The sequence below is a fragment of the Peromyscus leucopus genome, chromosome 18 (assembly GCF_004664715.2).
Source record: "Peromyscus leucopus breed LL Stock chromosome 18, UCI_PerLeu_2.1, whole genome shotgun sequence".
Taxonomy (NCBI): domain Eukaryota; kingdom Metazoa; phylum Chordata; class Mammalia; order Rodentia; family Cricetidae; genus Peromyscus; species Peromyscus leucopus.
Window position 1 is genome coordinate 2,290,619 of NC_051078.1, and position 16,110 is coordinate 2,306,728.

General features: G+C 52.4%; 2 protein-coding genes across 14 annotated transcripts in view; one reads left to right on the forward strand and one right to left on the reverse strand.

The window, feature by feature from the left end:
- Rbms2 (RNA binding motif single stranded interacting protein 2) overlaps window positions 1-5,924 on the forward strand; it is a 55,161-nt gene extending 49,237 nt beyond the window's left edge. For 3 of the 4 annotated variants that reach the window (XM_037196677.1, XM_037196675.1, XM_037196676.1), the window contains 4 exons: window positions 497-607; window positions 1,197-1,274; window positions 1,681-1,765; window positions 2,009-5,924. In XM_037196677.1, the coding sequence (XP_037052572.1) occupies window positions 497-607; window positions 1,197-1,274; window positions 1,681-1,761 (270 nt within the window). In that variant the 3' untranslated portion in view covers window positions 1,762-1,765; window positions 2,009-5,924. The other variant, XM_037196678.1, reaches the window with a different exon arrangement.
- A 142-nt stretch (window positions 5,925-6,066) lies between these two features.
- Window positions 6,067-16,110, reverse strand: part of Baz2a (bromodomain adjacent to zinc finger domain 2A) — a 39,310-nt gene continuing 29,266 nt past the window's right edge. For 6 of the 10 annotated variants that reach the window (XM_037196674.1, XM_028861610.2, XM_028861603.1 and 3 more), the window contains 13 exons: window positions 14,821-15,035; window positions 14,376-14,450; window positions 14,021-14,201; window positions 13,865-13,924; window positions 13,557-13,701; window positions 11,570-12,466; window positions 11,322-11,477; window positions 11,082-11,233; window positions 10,079-10,501; window positions 9,837-9,983; window positions 9,281-9,507; window positions 9,055-9,198; window positions 8,273-8,763 (listed from right to left, as the gene is read on the reverse strand). In XM_037196674.1, the coding sequence (XP_037052569.1) occupies window positions 8,598-8,763; window positions 9,055-9,198; window positions 9,281-9,507; window positions 9,837-9,983; window positions 10,079-10,501; window positions 11,082-11,233; window positions 11,322-11,477; window positions 11,570-12,466; window positions 13,557-13,701; window positions 13,865-13,924; window positions 14,021-14,201; window positions 14,376-14,450; window positions 14,821-15,035 (2,988 nt within the window). In that variant the 3' untranslated portion in view covers window positions 8,273-8,597. Of the gene's footprint in view, window positions 8,764-9,054; window positions 9,199-9,280; window positions 9,508-9,836; window positions 9,984-10,078; window positions 10,502-11,081; window positions 11,234-11,321; window positions 11,478-11,569; window positions 12,467-13,556; window positions 13,702-13,864; window positions 13,925-14,020; window positions 14,202-14,375; window positions 14,451-14,820; window positions 15,036-16,110 lie in introns of all 10 variants that reach the window. The other 4 variants (XM_028861611.2, XM_028861609.2, XM_028861607.2 and 1 more) reach the window with 3 other exon arrangements.

Here is a 16,110-nt window from a genome sequence, read left to right on the forward strand (position 1 = left end):
AGACTGAAGGTCAGGGTGCTGTTCCTATTCGAGCCGGGTTGCTGCTCACGTTCATTCCCAGGACTTGGAAACGTCAGCAGACAGTGCTCTACTTCCCGCAGTCTGCTTCCCACCTACAGTGCAGTTAATAAATGATTCTTTTTTTTTTCTTTTTCTTTTTCCAGAGCTGAGGACTAGGCAAGCACTCTACCCCTGAGCTAAATCCCCAACCCCAAATAATTCTTAAAAAGCAAATAAAAATCTGGGTGTAGTGACACACGCCTTTAATCCTAGCACTTGGGAGGCAGAGACAAGTGGATCTCTGTGAGTTCGAGGCCAGCCTGATCTACATAGAGAGTTTCAGGATAACCAGGGCTACATAGAGACCCTCTCCAAAAATAAACAAACAAACAAGCAAAAAAATAAATAAATGGTGGTGGCCCTGCTTGCCTTCAGTCTGCCTGAGGTGTCTGTAGGAGGCTGCTTGCCTAACCATTTCCTTCTTTACCTCCTCCAGGGCTCACTTCTTACCCCAGGGATGGACCACCCTCTCTCTCTCCAGCCTGCCTCCATGATGGGACCTCTTACTCAGCAATTGGGTCACCTGTCACTCAGCAGCCTGGGCCCGGTAAAGGAGTGTCTCTAAATATCAACTCTGTAGAGTGAGACTGCCTGTGAAATGCTCCTTAGCGCCAGTAGTGACGAAGGATGGAAGTGCTTTTTCAGGGTCAGTGAAGGTACACTCAGACCTGGGATCAATGCCTCTCTAATCCCTGTACTCAGGAGGCTGAGGAAGGAAGACATTCAAAAGTTCAAGGACAATGATAAACAGAAAAGACTCTGTAAGCTGGGAATATAGCCATTCTGCCTTCCTCCTTCCTCTGGTGCTTCCCAGTCACGGAGCTAAGTAAGTTCTAAACGTTTGTGTACTCGCTCAGGAATCAGTGCCTATTTCCCAGAATTCATCAGAACACTAAAAGAAAGGGATGAAGCAGCTGAGGTTTCTTTTAGGCCTGACTTGTGCAGGGAAGCTGGTGGGCAGGGATCCGAGGGTCTGGAGGGAGACGCTAGGAAGGCAGATCTGTCTCTAGGCCAGCGTACGTGAGTACCACTGGGAACACTTCTAAGAAGCACCCACACCCATAAAGGTATAGTCCTTTTCAAAGCTCCCCAAGTGCTCTGAACCGTCTGAGAACCACGGCTCTTTTCCATTCCAGCTCCTGCCAACGGCTGCTATGCAGGGAGCTTACATCCCCCAGTACCCTCCCGTGCCTTCTTCCAGCGTGTCTGTGGAGGTAGGGGCATTCTTTACTGCGGTGAGGCTAGGACACAGGGAAAGGCAGATTTCTGTCCTGAGCAAGCACTTTCTCTCACAGCACTGCTGATCCTGTTCCTCACTGCTGGGTGAGGAGTGTAGGGAGGAAAAGACTTCACTAGTGTTCACAGCCAGCCTGCTCAGCTCAGTTCAGACCGGGATGCAACTTCAGTTGCTTAAGCGCTCTGAAAATGAGCGATTGCTTATGTATTTCTCAAAGTAGCTGTACCGCGTCACCCTGTCCAGCTCAGGTGCCGAGAGCACACTTGCCTTTGGGGAGTGGGTGAGCCGGGGATGCCACTCAGCTTTGGATCTGGTTAGTGAGGCTTCTTCAGTGGGAGGAGAGCGCAGGAACGCATCAGTAACTTTCCTTGGCTGTGACGCAGGAGAGCAGCGGTCAGCAGAATCAAGTGGCCGTGGAGACACCCTCAGACCATGGGGTCTATCCTTTCCAGTTCAGCAAGTAATGAGGTAAGAACTTCAAGCTGGGGGGTGTGTGTGTGCTGTTGTGCTGCACTGGGAGATGGCTGCTGGTCTTGCCGGCAGCCTGACAGGTTGTCATGCCCCTCCACACCCTCTTCAGCTTATGCCCACAGCTCTGTTAAACAGAAATGCCATTTTTGGAGATGTTCCCAGACTCCAGAAGGTCCAGCAGGTTACAGGCAATCTACAGGCCACACTGAGCACTAACCTGTGGCCATCATTTCCCCATAGGCCCGGGCCTGAGAACAGAAGCCTATGCGTGCCTGCCTTGGGCTGTTTCCCCATCGATGGAGCCGGGGGAACCGTGTGCTTTCCGTATGTGCCACATCCAAGATCAGAAAACCTTACACTGGTTGAGCGGCTTCTCATCTTCACAGAAAGCTGGGGTTTGTTGGAAATGCTTAGGAAGGCTTTTAAAATGATTTCTTTAAAAAAAAAAAAAAAAAAAGTGCTGGGAAATCGATGAAGGAGTCCTGCTTGCCAAGTTTAGTTATGGACTATTTTTGATGTATGTGTTTTAAATATGCAGATCTGAAGTTTTTTGTTTTGCAAAGCTCTGAGCTCCCACATTGCATTGCATCCCGGACCCCACCACCTTTTAATGTAGGGAGGGTCTCAGTGGCCAGAACCTCACTCTCCAACTCACAGGTCCCACCCACTCCACCTGAGAACACCGCTGTGCCTGGCATTTTCTTTAGCTTTTTGTCCAGATTGTTTTTCTCTTTTCCATTTAGCTGAGCCTTGCCTTTTTGCAGTTTTTAATTTTATGAATTTGACTTAAATTTCATGTGGAACTGGGGGGAGAGAGCATCATACAGACCGTGGAGGTGGCGTTCTCTCTGCTTTCCGAGAAGAGATGTGACAACTGCAGCCTTTGGAAGTCACCCTTTAACCAGATCTGGTGGCAAGTTCAAGAAGGATGAACTTACTGATGTCTGAGAAGTGTTGGCCAGCTTCAGCGTTTGGGAACACCTGCTCTGCCTCCTGGAGGGTCTTCGTTCTCTCCCAGGTCTCACAGCCCCCATCCCTCTGCTTGTGGCCTTGCTCAGTCTGTTTAAAGATCATTTCCCCGCTGAGCAAGTTCATCCCTTCACTTTTTTGGAGGTTGTTTTGTCCCTAAGAGGCTGTTGCCATGTCTGTCATCTTTGATTGCCATGCCTGGGAGTGGCGTGTGTGCCTGGCACCAACTTGTTGCAGACCAAGGATGGTCCTGACTATCTGACCGTACAGAACCACACCACACCTCCTCCCTCCCTGGCAGAGTTATCTAGTTCAGATAAAGTATTTCCCTGCCTTCTGGAGTAGGCTAAATCCCCAGCCCACCCTGGACACAGAGCCTTGTAACATCCACGTAACTGGCCAGGAGTGCCTGCTCTGTTCATTTGAATTCTGTCCACTCTGCCTCTTGGTGGATCATTTCTGCCTGGGGTCTCGGCTCTCATCCCAGCTGTGACCTTGCTGAATCACTTAGAAATTCAGCAGGAGCTGTCTTAGCAGGGCTCCCTCGTGGGTGTATGTGTATGCCAAATGCAGTTTGAAGGGATGCAAGTGAGAACGGTTCACTGTGTGCCGTGCATGCCTGAGAAAGGACCAAGCTCTCCATGTAGGAAGTGCCCTGCTCATCCCTGGTGTGTCTGGACCCCTTCCCCAGGGAACAAGAACACCAGAAATCATTTTCCTTCTCGTGGAAGGACAACAGGGTGCTAGGATAGAAAAATGCAGTACTTCAGCTCCTTACTTACGTCAGGAGGGACCTTTAAATGTTGTCTTTAACCCTTGTGTAAGACCTTCCCCCCATGTGGAGACGGGAAATGTGTTCAGAGGCCTGTGTGCAAGAGGAGGGCTTGAGTGGGGTGGTTGGGAAACTAGATCAGCAGCAGGGCATGCCGCACCATTAGGAATCCTGGCCTGACTGTGCCGTGCATCCTGTGAATAGGGGGCTCACGGCAGTGGCGAACATACAGTATAAAGAACAAAGTTATCACATTTCTCATTGGTGCTTCCAACCTTAGGAAGGTCAGTCCCATCCGTTAAAGGCCTCCAGCCTTCAGTGACAGGACACTCAGGAGGCTGCTTTCTTGTTAGCGGTTTTTAAGAACTCTGTTCTTCACTCACCTCTTCAGTGGACTGGGGGGGCCCTGCTGACCACCCCTCCCCTCACTACCTCTTACAACCCGTTTCTTTTTCTGTAGCTCTAACGCAGTTCAAACGGCTGATGGCTTTAGAACATGCAGTTATCTCTTGAGGTTCCCACTGGCTAGATCCCCGTGTTTCTGGTTGAACAGGTGTGAACACGGGAAATGAGGGCAACCTGTAATTTTTTTTTTATAGCAGTTAATGGCACTGTGTAATTCTGCTTGGTGATTTCCATTCTCTCTTGTTGGCTCATTACTCAGTGAGGTAGTGACTAGAGACAGAAGTAAGGACACAGGCTGTAGAGGGACAGTCCACACGCCACAGGAAGCCTCTCCACGGCCCAAGGCAGTAGAGTGTGGAGACACCATGCCCAGTGGTTCCTAAATCCTGCAGGCATGGAGGTCAGACCTTTCTCTGTATCTCACCCCATAGATGCTCACGCTGTTTCCAGTCAGACAGACACACTAGAGTCCATTCCCAGGACAGTGCAATCCTTTACAAGGCTCCAGGCCTAACCCGTATCAGTGTTGTCCCTTCTGGGTGCACAGGCTACAGACGGCCTGGGCTTTTTGGAGGAAGATGCTGATATTAATTAGGAAGATGTGGGAACAGTGATGGAGAGATTCTTACTAAGAACCGTCCAGCTTGTGAAGTTAGGTGCCTCTGAGAGGGAACAGCTCTTGTCCGTAATAGAGATGGGACGGTAGTAAAGCATTATTTGCTACGAGGGGGGAAGAAGAGCTTGTTGCTCTTGCTTCCCATCCCTCCCAGACGCACCCCACCTTCTGGAAAGTGTCAGAACTGCCAAGAGCGATACAGTGAGCAGGTGTTGGGTCCACGCTTACCCAGCCTTTTCTAGACCCGAATTCAGAGAATAAGTCCACAGAGGCAGATCAACTCCGTGCCTTGTTACACTGATTCTTCTCAGCTCCTCTGCGATCCAGCCACTCCCACTTCGGAACAGCCCACCTTTTAAAAGTGCCTTTCAGCATTCGAGTCCTGAAGCTGACAGGCTCTCCGGGAGCCTCTCGGCAGCAGCTAACCCAGCCTCTGTTTGTCTCTTCTGCTTTGTGCTGAGTCTCTCTGGAAATGGTTTCCACGTGGTAGTGATGAGAAAGCTCGATGTCCTCATCACCCTTGTGACTGCTCTCTTCCTGGAGTCTGCTTGTTCAAAATAAGCATTTACTGTCCAAGCAAATCCCCAACTTCCTTGTCCTCATCACTCAACTACCTCAGTCTCAGGATTTAACAAGAGCACAAGCATCGACTTGCCTAACATCATCACCGCCCTTGTCTTCATGGACGTAGAAACAAATGCAAACTCTTCAGTTCTAGAACCGGAACTGCTCTTTCCGGATAGTCTTCTCTATCCATCTTGGCTCCCCTATCACCCACAGTGGTGTGAGCTCTCCAGGTCAGTCCCTGTATGACAAGCCAGGGCCCAAGCTGTGCACTGACCACCTAGGGCAGTTACTAGTCACCCCAGGAACACCAGCTTTGGAGAAGAGAACAGACTGGAGGATGCCCTAGAGCTGAGGGCTGTTTGTGATTTTTTTTCTCTTTTGGGTTTTCCGAGACAAGGTTTCTCTGTGTAGTTTTGGTGCCTGTCCTGGATCTCGCTCTGTAGACCAGGCTGGTCTCAGAGATCCGCCTGGCTCTGCCTCCCGAGTGCTGGGATTAAAGGCGTGCGCCACCACCGCCCGGCTCTGATTGATGGGCTGGAATGGATGGTCTGCTCCTGCCAGTCTCTGGGGTGAGTGACAGCTCCACTGGATGCACTTATCACCCTGGAGAGGAGGTTTAATTTATACTTAGAACACATTTTGTACGTTTTCCCCTTTACCCAGAAACCTGTAGTTTTATATTCTCCCACATCTGCAATACTACCTCCTGCTCGCGCTCCTCGGCTGACTTCTGGTTCCCATCGCTCCCCTGTGATTCGGAAGAGCTTTACTTTTGCTAACTTCGACCTTTTCTTTAAAAAAAAATAAAAATAAAACACAAAAGTCCGTCTTGGCGCCTTATCCCTGGCTAGTGACCTGCCCACTCTTGCCGCCATGGCACACGGTGACACTGTAAGAGGAGCGCTGTGCCCCACCACACAGGCAGAGGACGGGGCAGCCTGCTGCACCAGAGAAATACGCCAGTCTTTCTGAGTCTCTATCAAATGTGGTTTTATTCAATGACAAGCACTTTCTACAGCCGCACCTGTGGAACATCACATGGCAAAAACGAGGTGTTTTTTTTTCTCTAGACTTTTTTTTCCTTTTTTTAAACCTTATTAAAAATGAGATTGGTCCTAAAAATATAGAAAGAAATAAATTTAAATTCACAAAAAACTGTACATTATCAAAAAGTCACTAAAACACCACATTTGGTTATATAAAAAGTCAGTCCCTTTTGTTGTAAAGGAACATGGAAACTTGTTGGTGTTGGTTTCTTGCTGTTACCAGATGGGGAGGGACACAGAGGGCAGGGGTGGGTGTCTCTATTTTTAACCTGCTTTCTCTACCAAATACTCTGCCAATAAGAGGAGATCCACCTAGCTGGAGGGGCAGTAAAGATGAGAAAGAAAAGCGAGAAATGGCCCCTTGGATCATGCCCTACCCCAGGGCCCCTCCACCCCCACTTCTTCAAGTCTAGGACCTCCGCCCCCCTCCCCGGAAGAGTGCCTGGTCCCTAGGACAGAGCTGGAGCTGGAGAGGAGCACAAAGCAGACGGACGGCCTCGCTCTCTCCCACTCCAACCGCGAATGACTCCAGTACATCTTATGCTGAGGGGAACTTTCCACGGGGAGAGTTGTCCCCAGTCATAACAGTTCCAAACATCTAACACAAAGTTTGTTACGGCGCAGTTATTTAGATAAAATATAAATATTTATGCATAATATAAAGTCAATTCAAATATTCTTCAATCCACCTCTTATTTAAAAGCAAAAAAAAAAATTCTCAAATAAAATTAAGTTTTGAGGTTTATCGACAGAAAAGGCGACTTTAGAAATAGGCAATAGGGAGTGGAGTGAGGGGGGCTGGAAAGGAGGGGGGCTGCCCGGGAGCCGCACTGCCCCACCCCTCCGGACTGCTCAGTCCAAGGACCGCTCCTCCTCCTCCTCCTCCTCCTCACCTGGCACCCTCTGCCCCCACCAATGGACATTGCTTGGACGCCTCAGCTCTCTGCTTAGGCCCTACAGCTCGCAGCCACCTCCCCAGTGCAAGTACCCGTAATTTCTGTTGGGAGGGGCTCTGCTGGGCAGGAAAGCAGGGGCCAGGGGCCCATGGCTAGAGCTTGGAGTTAGCAGCTTTCCTCTCATGTGTCGGGGGCTTAACCTGGGCTTAGTCACACACAGGGCAGTGGTAGACCCAGAACCTCTCCTCTCTACCCATCCTGTGCTCCAGGAGTTTGCTCGATGCTGGGCAATGAAGTAGATTAGATGCAAGGGAGGAAAGACACTAAACCCGGACACTCATGGTTAGGAAAGACCCAGTTCTACCCTCTCCCAGCAAACTCTCAAAGCTACTGAGAGGAGAGGGAGCTCCTGCTGAAAAGATTGCACAGTTTGAAGAGGCTGGAACAGAAATAACCATGAGGAGAGACAGCACTGTCCCTAGAGAAATAGTTCCTGTGTTTTCCCAAAGACAGAAAGTGATGGCATGAAACAATGGGAAAGGTGAGAAGAAAAACATGCGGAAACACGGATGGATCCCATTACACAGAACAGTCACGATCACAGCTCTCATTTGTGTGCTCGTGCACACACACACACACACACACACACACACACACACACACACACAACCTCTCCCCCTCTCTCTGAGGGCCTCCATCTCGGAGCAGCACTCAGACTCAGCAGTAGTTGTCCCTGAGGAGTTCCCAAGAGGGAGGTTTGGGAAGCGGGGAAGAAGGCTGGAAGGCCCAGGGCGCCCGCCCGCCTGCCCGCCTGCTCACCCCCCAGTCACAGAGTTTCAGGAAAGGTAGAAACTCAGCACGTGAGGAGGAGGACATTCCAGAGGGTAACTATTGGCAGGAAGAGGAGGGCAGCGACAGGGGGCTCTGGACTGTTTTCCACACAAGGGGGAGAAGAACCCGTACACGATAGCTTTACATTATTGGGTGGGACAAAAAATCGTCCAACTAGGGAGGAGAAAGGGGAGAACAGAAAGGGTGAGAGAAAGCAGGGCGCAGGGAAGGGACTGAACATGGAAGCAGCATGTTCAGGGCCCGGTGTCCGGCTGACACACTTGGGAGTTAAGTCCACTTTACTGGCCGTCACTGCGGGTCCACACACAGTACAGAGTGTTTCTCGGTTTTACACATTCACTAGAACTATTGCTATTGTTAAATAGCCCCAGGAGGCTGGGGCGTGTACAGGGAGGGGAGGAAGCCAGGAAGAGGAAGGGACTTCTTCACCCCTCTCCATTTTAATTAGTAAAAAAAAAAACAGGAAAAATTCTTTTCTTTTTTGGCTTTCCGTCCAGAAGGACCTCATCTCTGCATCTCTTCTTGGAGGAGCAAGAGGAGGAAGGGAGGAAAGAGATTGGGACAGGAGGATGTGGTGCTGCCGAGGGCAGAGGCAGGCATCAGCACTGTCTGATGCGTCCGCCCAGGGCAGCCGTCAGCAGGTCAGAGTGGCAGGTTCTCGTCAGGAAGGCTGGAGAAGACACCAGTGGTCTCCACCTTCCTCGCCTCACAGATTGGCCTGTTTTCCCTGATAAAATTCCTCCCAGCGGCTCTCGAAGAAGCGGCGCATGATGTGCCCAGCCTTGCCCACTTCAGAGTCATCCTCATTGAAGGTCTGGCAGTTGTCAAAAACCAGAAGGGCATCAGCTGCAAACTCTTCTGAGCTAGTATACCTGGGCCAAGGGGAAAATGGGTTGTGAGCTCTTCAGAGCTGAGAGAGAGCGAGAGAGCGAGAGAGCGAGAGAGCGAGAGAGCGAGAGAGAGAGAGAGAGAGAGAGAGAGAGAGAGAGAGAGAGAGAGAGAGAGCGAGCCAGAGAGAGAGAGAGAGAGAGCCAGAGAGAGAGAGAGAGAGAGCCAGAGAGAGAGAGAGAGAGAGAGAGAGAGAGAGAGAGAGAGCGAGAGAGAGAGAGAGAGAGACAGACAGACAGACAGACAGACAGACAGACAGATAGACGTCTTCTTACCCTCCCCGGAGCAGCCGTTCTCGCATGGTGGAAAAGTCCATAGGGTTCTTGATGACTCGCCGGTACCCGCTCACCAAGCGAGGGTTCACAGGCTCCAGGAAAGGCCAGGCTGCATCATGGGACTCCATCTCCATCAGGATGATCCTATTGGCACAGGATGCACACACTGACTCCTCCAGCCCCTCTGGCACACACAGCCAGCCAGCCCTACGATTCACTAACTCACTCGCAAAATGTGAGGTCACTGTGGTGGCTTCTCATTGAGAGTCGCCGTCTCTTGGAGGGAGAAAGCCCGTCTTCTGGGCACCGAGACACTGCTGGGCTTTCTCGGCTCCTTGACAGAACCCGACGTCGGCGGCTGTCACCCTCTGGGAAGTTCAGTGGAAAACTACTTTTCCGCTTCTGGCCTCGTTTTGGGAAACCAGGCCTCTGAGAGAATTCTTCTTCTGCCTGCTGAGGATGGGCAAGGGAAGGGCAGCAGTGTGGGTGTGTGCTGCGTGTCCTCCTGTCCATCCGAGTCCCCCTACCAGTAACTGTGGCTTCCAATGGTCAGACACACGCCAGCATGTGAGCTCAGTCAGTGATCAGCAGGAAGCGGGGTGATCATTATTACCATTGTACAGAGACATGGCTGGGGCTAAAGACTGACTGTCAAAGGAGGACTCAACCCAAACATGCTGTCAGAGGCTCATCCCAGGAGAGCCGGGGGACAGGGACATCTGCGGGACTGGTGCTTTAAAAAAAAAGCTATGAGAAGGAGAACCAAGCAGCAGAAACCTTACCCGGGCCAGACAGACAGTGCAGAACCAGTCTCCCTCCGGGACGGCCTCCATCTTGGGCCGGTGGCAGTAGATGTGGCAGCCCCGGTCACAGCCGTCACAGAGCAGGAGAAACTCGTCGTTGTCGCCCTTCCGGCAGACCAGGCAGGTCTGGACCAGAGGTGGGAGGGAGGAGGCAGTGAGGCCTTCGCCCTCCTCTGCCTGTCGCTGACCCCACCCCCCACCAAGGCCCCCCAGACACTCACCACTTTGTTGACAGACTTCTCCCAGGCGATGGACCGCTCCAGCTGGCCCATGCACAGGCACACTTGGGCTGCGCTACGGCACCTCTCCAGTGTCTGCCGCCAGACACGAACACGAGGGGTGATCTCGTATGATATCTCAGTAGTGGTGCCATCAGGGGCACCGTCGGGGGTGCTCAGCAGGGCCTTCTCCACCACCACCTCCTGGGCGGCCCAGAGGGGCTCCCGCAAGTATCGCCGCTCCACATTCTGTTCCAGAGCAGCGAGCCGCATCACAGCCAGGTCCAGAGGGTTGGTGTTCTGCCGCTGAGGCACAACCCCGTCTCTGCCCCGTCCTCTCCAGGGGATCTCCTCCGGAGAGTCGGGCAGATGCTCGCAGTAGGCCAAGTCTTCTCGGGTAGAGTCTGGGCCTGGGCATGTCCAGCCCTTCCAGTGGGAAAGAGGAATAACACACATTGTAAAGGGAAGCGCTCCATGTCTTGGGAAGTCACTCGGGAAGAAGAAGAAACCAAGGGCTGGCTTTTCCTGACACCCACCCCACAGCTGGGCGCAGTGGCTCCTGTCAGCAATCCCAGCGCCTGGACAGCTGAGGCAGGACAAATGCCTTGAATCCCAGGCAGGTCTCAACTACAGAGACCTTGTTTCAAAAACCAGCACCTAGGGCCGGAGAGAGGGCGCAGCAGTTAAGGGTGCGGGCTGCTCTTCCAGAGGACCCATATTCAGTCCCCAGCACCCACAACGGGGGCTCACAACAGTCTACAAGGCCCAGTTCCAGAGGATCTGACCCTTTTGGTCTGAGGGCACTGCACACCCGTACCATGTAGACACGCAAACAAAACACACACACACACACACACACACGCACACACACGCACACACACGCACGCACGCACGCACGCACGCACGCACGCACGCGCGCGCACACACAAATAAATCAAAACAAAAAGTTAAACGAAACCACAACCCTCCCCTAAATAGCTCCCTAGCAGTGCTGACCCCAGTGTACCCGGATCTGCAGATCAGACAGGACAACCCGCTGCTCCAGCTCCTCCACCCACTGAAGCACAGCCAGGTCTGTCTCGTAAGTCTTCTCTTTGGGACACCAGCTCTTCAGTCCTTCTTCCAAGGCAGGCAGCTGACCAGGCTCAAAGATAGGGTCTGGGAGAGAGAGCAGGGCAGCGGCCCGTCAGGCTCCTGTGCACAGCGGCCACTCCCCGAGCCGGCCGGCCGGTCGGGCTTCTCTTACCAGTCAAGGGCTGTACGCAAACTTCCTGCAAGAAGTCCTTGTGCTTGCTAAGATGTTTGTGGAGCGCCTTCTCCCTGATGCCTCGGGGATGCAGTGCCTTGAGTATGACATCCAGTGTCTCAGGATCTCGGATCCACCACCAGCCAGAGCACATCTCTGTGTACAGAGGGTATGTATATGGGCCAGGGGATGGAAACCACATGAGTCACACTGCCCATGATGAGAACTGCTATTACCTCCATGCTTACCCCATCCTAGCCAAGCTCGCTCACCAGGGGGGATAGGCTGGGCTGTCAGCTGGGTTAAGTAATGCTGCTCCACCTGCTTGAAGAACTTGCTAGGAGGTCTCCCCCTCCGCTTGGGTTGTCCCAGCCCGGTGGGACTCTGTGGCATTTCTTCAGAGTCTCCTGATGGCCTCTTAGAGCCCCCTCCAGGCAAGTGGGTAGAAGAGAACTGCCCTGGAGAACAGGGATTGGCAGCACCGGGTGTATTCACTGGCTTAGAGGAGGCAGGCAGCTGGAGGGAGGGAGCGGGCTGGTCCTCAGGAACTGCGGGGGGCGGTGTAGGGGCAGCATCACAGGGTATCTGGGCTGAGAAGCTAAACCAGGGTCCTTGAGGGGCAGGGCAGGGTTCTGGCTCATCAGGATCTGGCTCCTCCAGAGACTGGGATGGGGCAGAGTCTAGTTTCCCTGGGCTGCTGTCAGGGGTGAGGACGGAGCTGCTCAGCAGGGAAGTGCGGCTCTGCGTCTGGCTCAGCCAGGACAGGAAGGCCGACTGGCTGAGGTCATGCTGGCTCTGACCCAGGGACAGAGGGCAGCCTTCTGGCTCTAGGAACCCATTATTTGATGGGGGATGGGATTGAAGATGGGGCTGGATGGAAGCCTGAAGCTGCAGATGAGACTGAGGTTCTGGCTGAACTTGAGGCTGGGGTTGTTCTGAATCATGGTCCCGAAGAGCAGATTTCGGGTGCCTAGGCTGCATAGACCCAGGCTTAGATTTTCGAGGTCGGCCTCGGGCGCGGGCAGGAGAAGCAGAGGTGTTGGGGCCAGTTAACTCTCTCTTTCCGGAGTCCGGGGCCGAGCAGGGGGTTGAAGGGACCGCTTCCGTCAAGTACCCAGCTTCCTGCTTTATCCCCTCTTCACTAACTGTAAAGAGACAGAGAGCTCGAGAGAGACTGCTGGACAGTGGGAGAGAAGGGAATCTACAAACGCGGACACACTTGCTTTCTAAAACCTGTTAGGATTCTACTGGTTAACAGCTTAAGTCAATGGACAGGGTATCTGAGGAAGAAGTCTTGTTTTTGAGACAGTCTCTCTCCATGTAGCCCTGGCCAGCACTGAACTCACTATGTACACCAGACTGGCCTTGATGCAAAAGACCGACCTGCTCTAAATAATGCCTAGTCACAACATAATCTTAAACTGCTTTACTGAGAAACAACTACAGGTTAAGCACTTGTTTTCCGAGACAGGGTACTGCTATAGTTCAGTCTGTCCTTGAACTCCAGGTCCTCTTAGCTCAGCTTCCCAAGCACTGGGATCAGTCTTTAGCTACACCTCAGTTTAGTCCCAAGATACCCGTGCAACGCCCGCCACTGAGCCACACTCTGTCAAGCACTATCAACATGTTAATCCCTCCCACCCCTCAAGATAGGGTGTCTCTGTGTAGCTCCAGCTGTCCTTGAACTCAGAGATCCACCGGCCTCTTCCTCTCAAGTGCTAGAATTAAAGGTGTGCACCACTACTCTCGGGCTTACACATTTTTATTCTTAGTAGTCATTGAAAAACAACTATGTGAGGCAGGCGGATCTCCGTGAGTTCGAGGCCAGCCTGGTCTACAGGGCAAGATCCAGGACAGGCTCCAGAACTACACAGAGAAACCCTGTCTCGAAAAAACAAACAAAACAACAAAAAACAAAAAAAGGTAAAAAAGAAAAACAATTATATGTATGTATGGATTCCTTTAAGTTACAAGTGTTTGTAAGCCAAGTGACACGGATGGGTGCTGGGAATGCACCTCAGGTCCTCTGGAAGAACCGTGCACGCTCTTAACCACTGTGTCCCGTCTCCAGCCGCAATTCTCAGGTGTCTTATGAAGTATATTACTACCAACACGGCTACTGTTCACAGGTGAAGAGACCGGAGCGTGCAGCCGGCAAGCAGTTTTACTCTAGGGCCTGTGCTGCATCAGGAAACTGAAGACTGAACTCAGAATTCAAGCCTCAGACACACCTACCTGAGCTCCCCTCTGAGCCTTCCACAAAGATTCCAGCCAAACAGGGCAAGACCCAGTAGTGGCGTCTGTAGCGGTCCTGACCCAGAGACACTGCCCGAAGCATCTGGGATGAGTGAAGCAGCTTTTTTCTAAAGAAGAGCTGACGCTGGGTATGAAATGGAAAAAGACGATGAATAAAACATTTCCAGCGTGGCATAACGGATTTTAATATATAGGAGGACTGAGGCTTATCTGCTTCCCTGGACAACAGATACAATCTAAAGAGGGGAACGATTCCCGCCAACTTTTGGGAGACTCAAACACAATACCTTACTGAGTTTTTCTATCTGGCGCTCTAACTCTGGAATGCTGGATGCTGCAACATCAATCTGGGCAGAAGCAAACACACATTGAGAAGTGGAGTTTCCAGACCCAAGAAAGAATGTTTTCTAGCCCACCCCGCCCTCCTTCCGTTGGGTCAGTACCTCCCCATCTCTTCGAGCCCTGCGGCCATGGACAGCTGCTCTAGTTTCCTCCTCCTCCTCCTCTTCTATGCCGCTGGTTTCCTCCATGATCCGAGAGCTGCGCCTCCGGCCCAGGCCTTCTTCTAGCCCTTCCATCATAAGCTCAGGCCGCCCAGTTCTCTTGGCCAGAGCAGTTTTCAGTCTTGAAAAACAAGAGATTAGGGGAGACTATGGAGAAGAACACAATGCCAAAAAAGAAACACCTGAGATGTACATTTTCCAGAGCCCCGGCAAAGGGCCGACCGAAGAAGGGCATCATAGCCAGGCAACATCCTGGCTGCCCTCTCTCTCTGGGTTCTAGTCTGCTGTGTCCTACCTCCGGAGTCGGCCTTCAACGATCCATTTGTTTTTCCTGTAGCTGGACATATTCTCCAGAGTCTTGTCAATCTCACTGCAGAGGAAAGGCAGATGATTTTTGAGGGAAAAGGGGCAGCAAAAAAGAAAAAAAAAATAAGGTCTTACAAGGGGATTTCTGTCCGGTCACAGCCTGGATGAATGACCAAGGCAGGCTTACATTGCCCAGGGAAGGGACCACGATTCTCTCAAGTCATCATCCCAGCATCCTCAGAGAAGAGCAATGGACACTCACCCTGGACTTGTGGAGAGCTAAGCCCCTCCCACCCACTCCAGCCCCGCCCCTCACTTGATGAGAGGGTGGAGCTAAGCCCCTCCCACCCACCCCACCCCCAGCCCCGCCCCTCGCTTGATGAGGACGGTGGAGAGCTAAGCCCCTCCCACCCGCCCCCAGCCCCGCCCCTCACTTGATGACGACGGTGGAGCCATTGAGCTCGTGCACGAGGAAGGCTAGAGCAGCAGCCTTCTGCTGGGGGGGCTGGGCCTGGAAGGGCTGGGTGCGCAGGCTGTCACACAAGGCCGGCTCCACGCGATACGCCATGAGGAAGCAGCGCAGTATCTCAGACACATTGTCTCTGGTCAGTGGGATCTCAGACACCTTCTCCCCCAAGATCTTCAGGGACTATTTGGAAGAAAACACAATGGGAATCAGAGGGGAAATAGGAACAACTCAAATTGGGTGAACCTGGGAGAAAACCACAAGGGTGAAAATAAAACTCTCAGAGAAAGCCGGGTGGTGGTGGTCCACGCTTTAATCCCAGCACTCGGGAGGCAGAGGCAGGCGGGTCTCTGAGTTCGAGGCCAGCCTGGTCTATAGAGCGAGATCCAGGACAGGCACCAAAACGACACAGAGAAACCTTGTCTGGGGGGTGGGGAACGGGGATGGATGACAAGGAAAAAGCAACAAAAAAATGTAGCCCTGGCTGGCCTGGAACTTGTTATGCAGAACAGGCTTAAAGAGGCCTGTCTGTCTCCGCATCCCAGGCACTAAGGTTAGAGGTGTGCATCATAACCCAGCTAAAAGAAACTCTTGTGAAAAAAAGAGAAAAAGACTGAAAACTGCCAGGACGTGGGGCTGGAGAGAGGTCCCAGGAGCTAAGCGCACTGGCTGCTCTTCCAGAGGATCTGGGTTCAGTTCCCAGCACCCACAGGGTGGCTCACAACTGTCTGTCACTCCAGTTCCAGAAGACGACACCCTCTTCTGGTTCCTGTGGGTACCAGGCACACAAACAGGCAGGTAAAAACTTATACACATAAAACAAAACAATGAAAATGAAGGAAAATAGTTACTAGGAAAAGGTGAAAGGCTGCACCCGAGAACTGTGAAGTAAGAATGAGAAGTAACAGCTGAAGCACCACAAAGGAGACAGCACCAACAAACCAGAATCAGGAAGGGGTCTCACACCAACCACTTCTCTGGGTTCTTGGGGAGGGCAGGGGGGTCCCACACCAACCACTTCTCTGGGTTCTTGGGGAGGGCAGGGGGGTCCCACACCAACCACTTCTCTGGGTTCTTGGGGAGGGCAGGGTGGGGGGGTCTCACACCACTTCTCTGGGTTCTTGGGGGGGCAGGGGGGTCTCACACCAACCACTTCTCTGGGTTCTTGGGGGAGGGCGGGGGGGGTGTCACACACCACTTCTCTGGGTTCTTGGGAGGGCAGGGTGGGGGGGTCTCACACCACTTCTCTGGGTTCTTG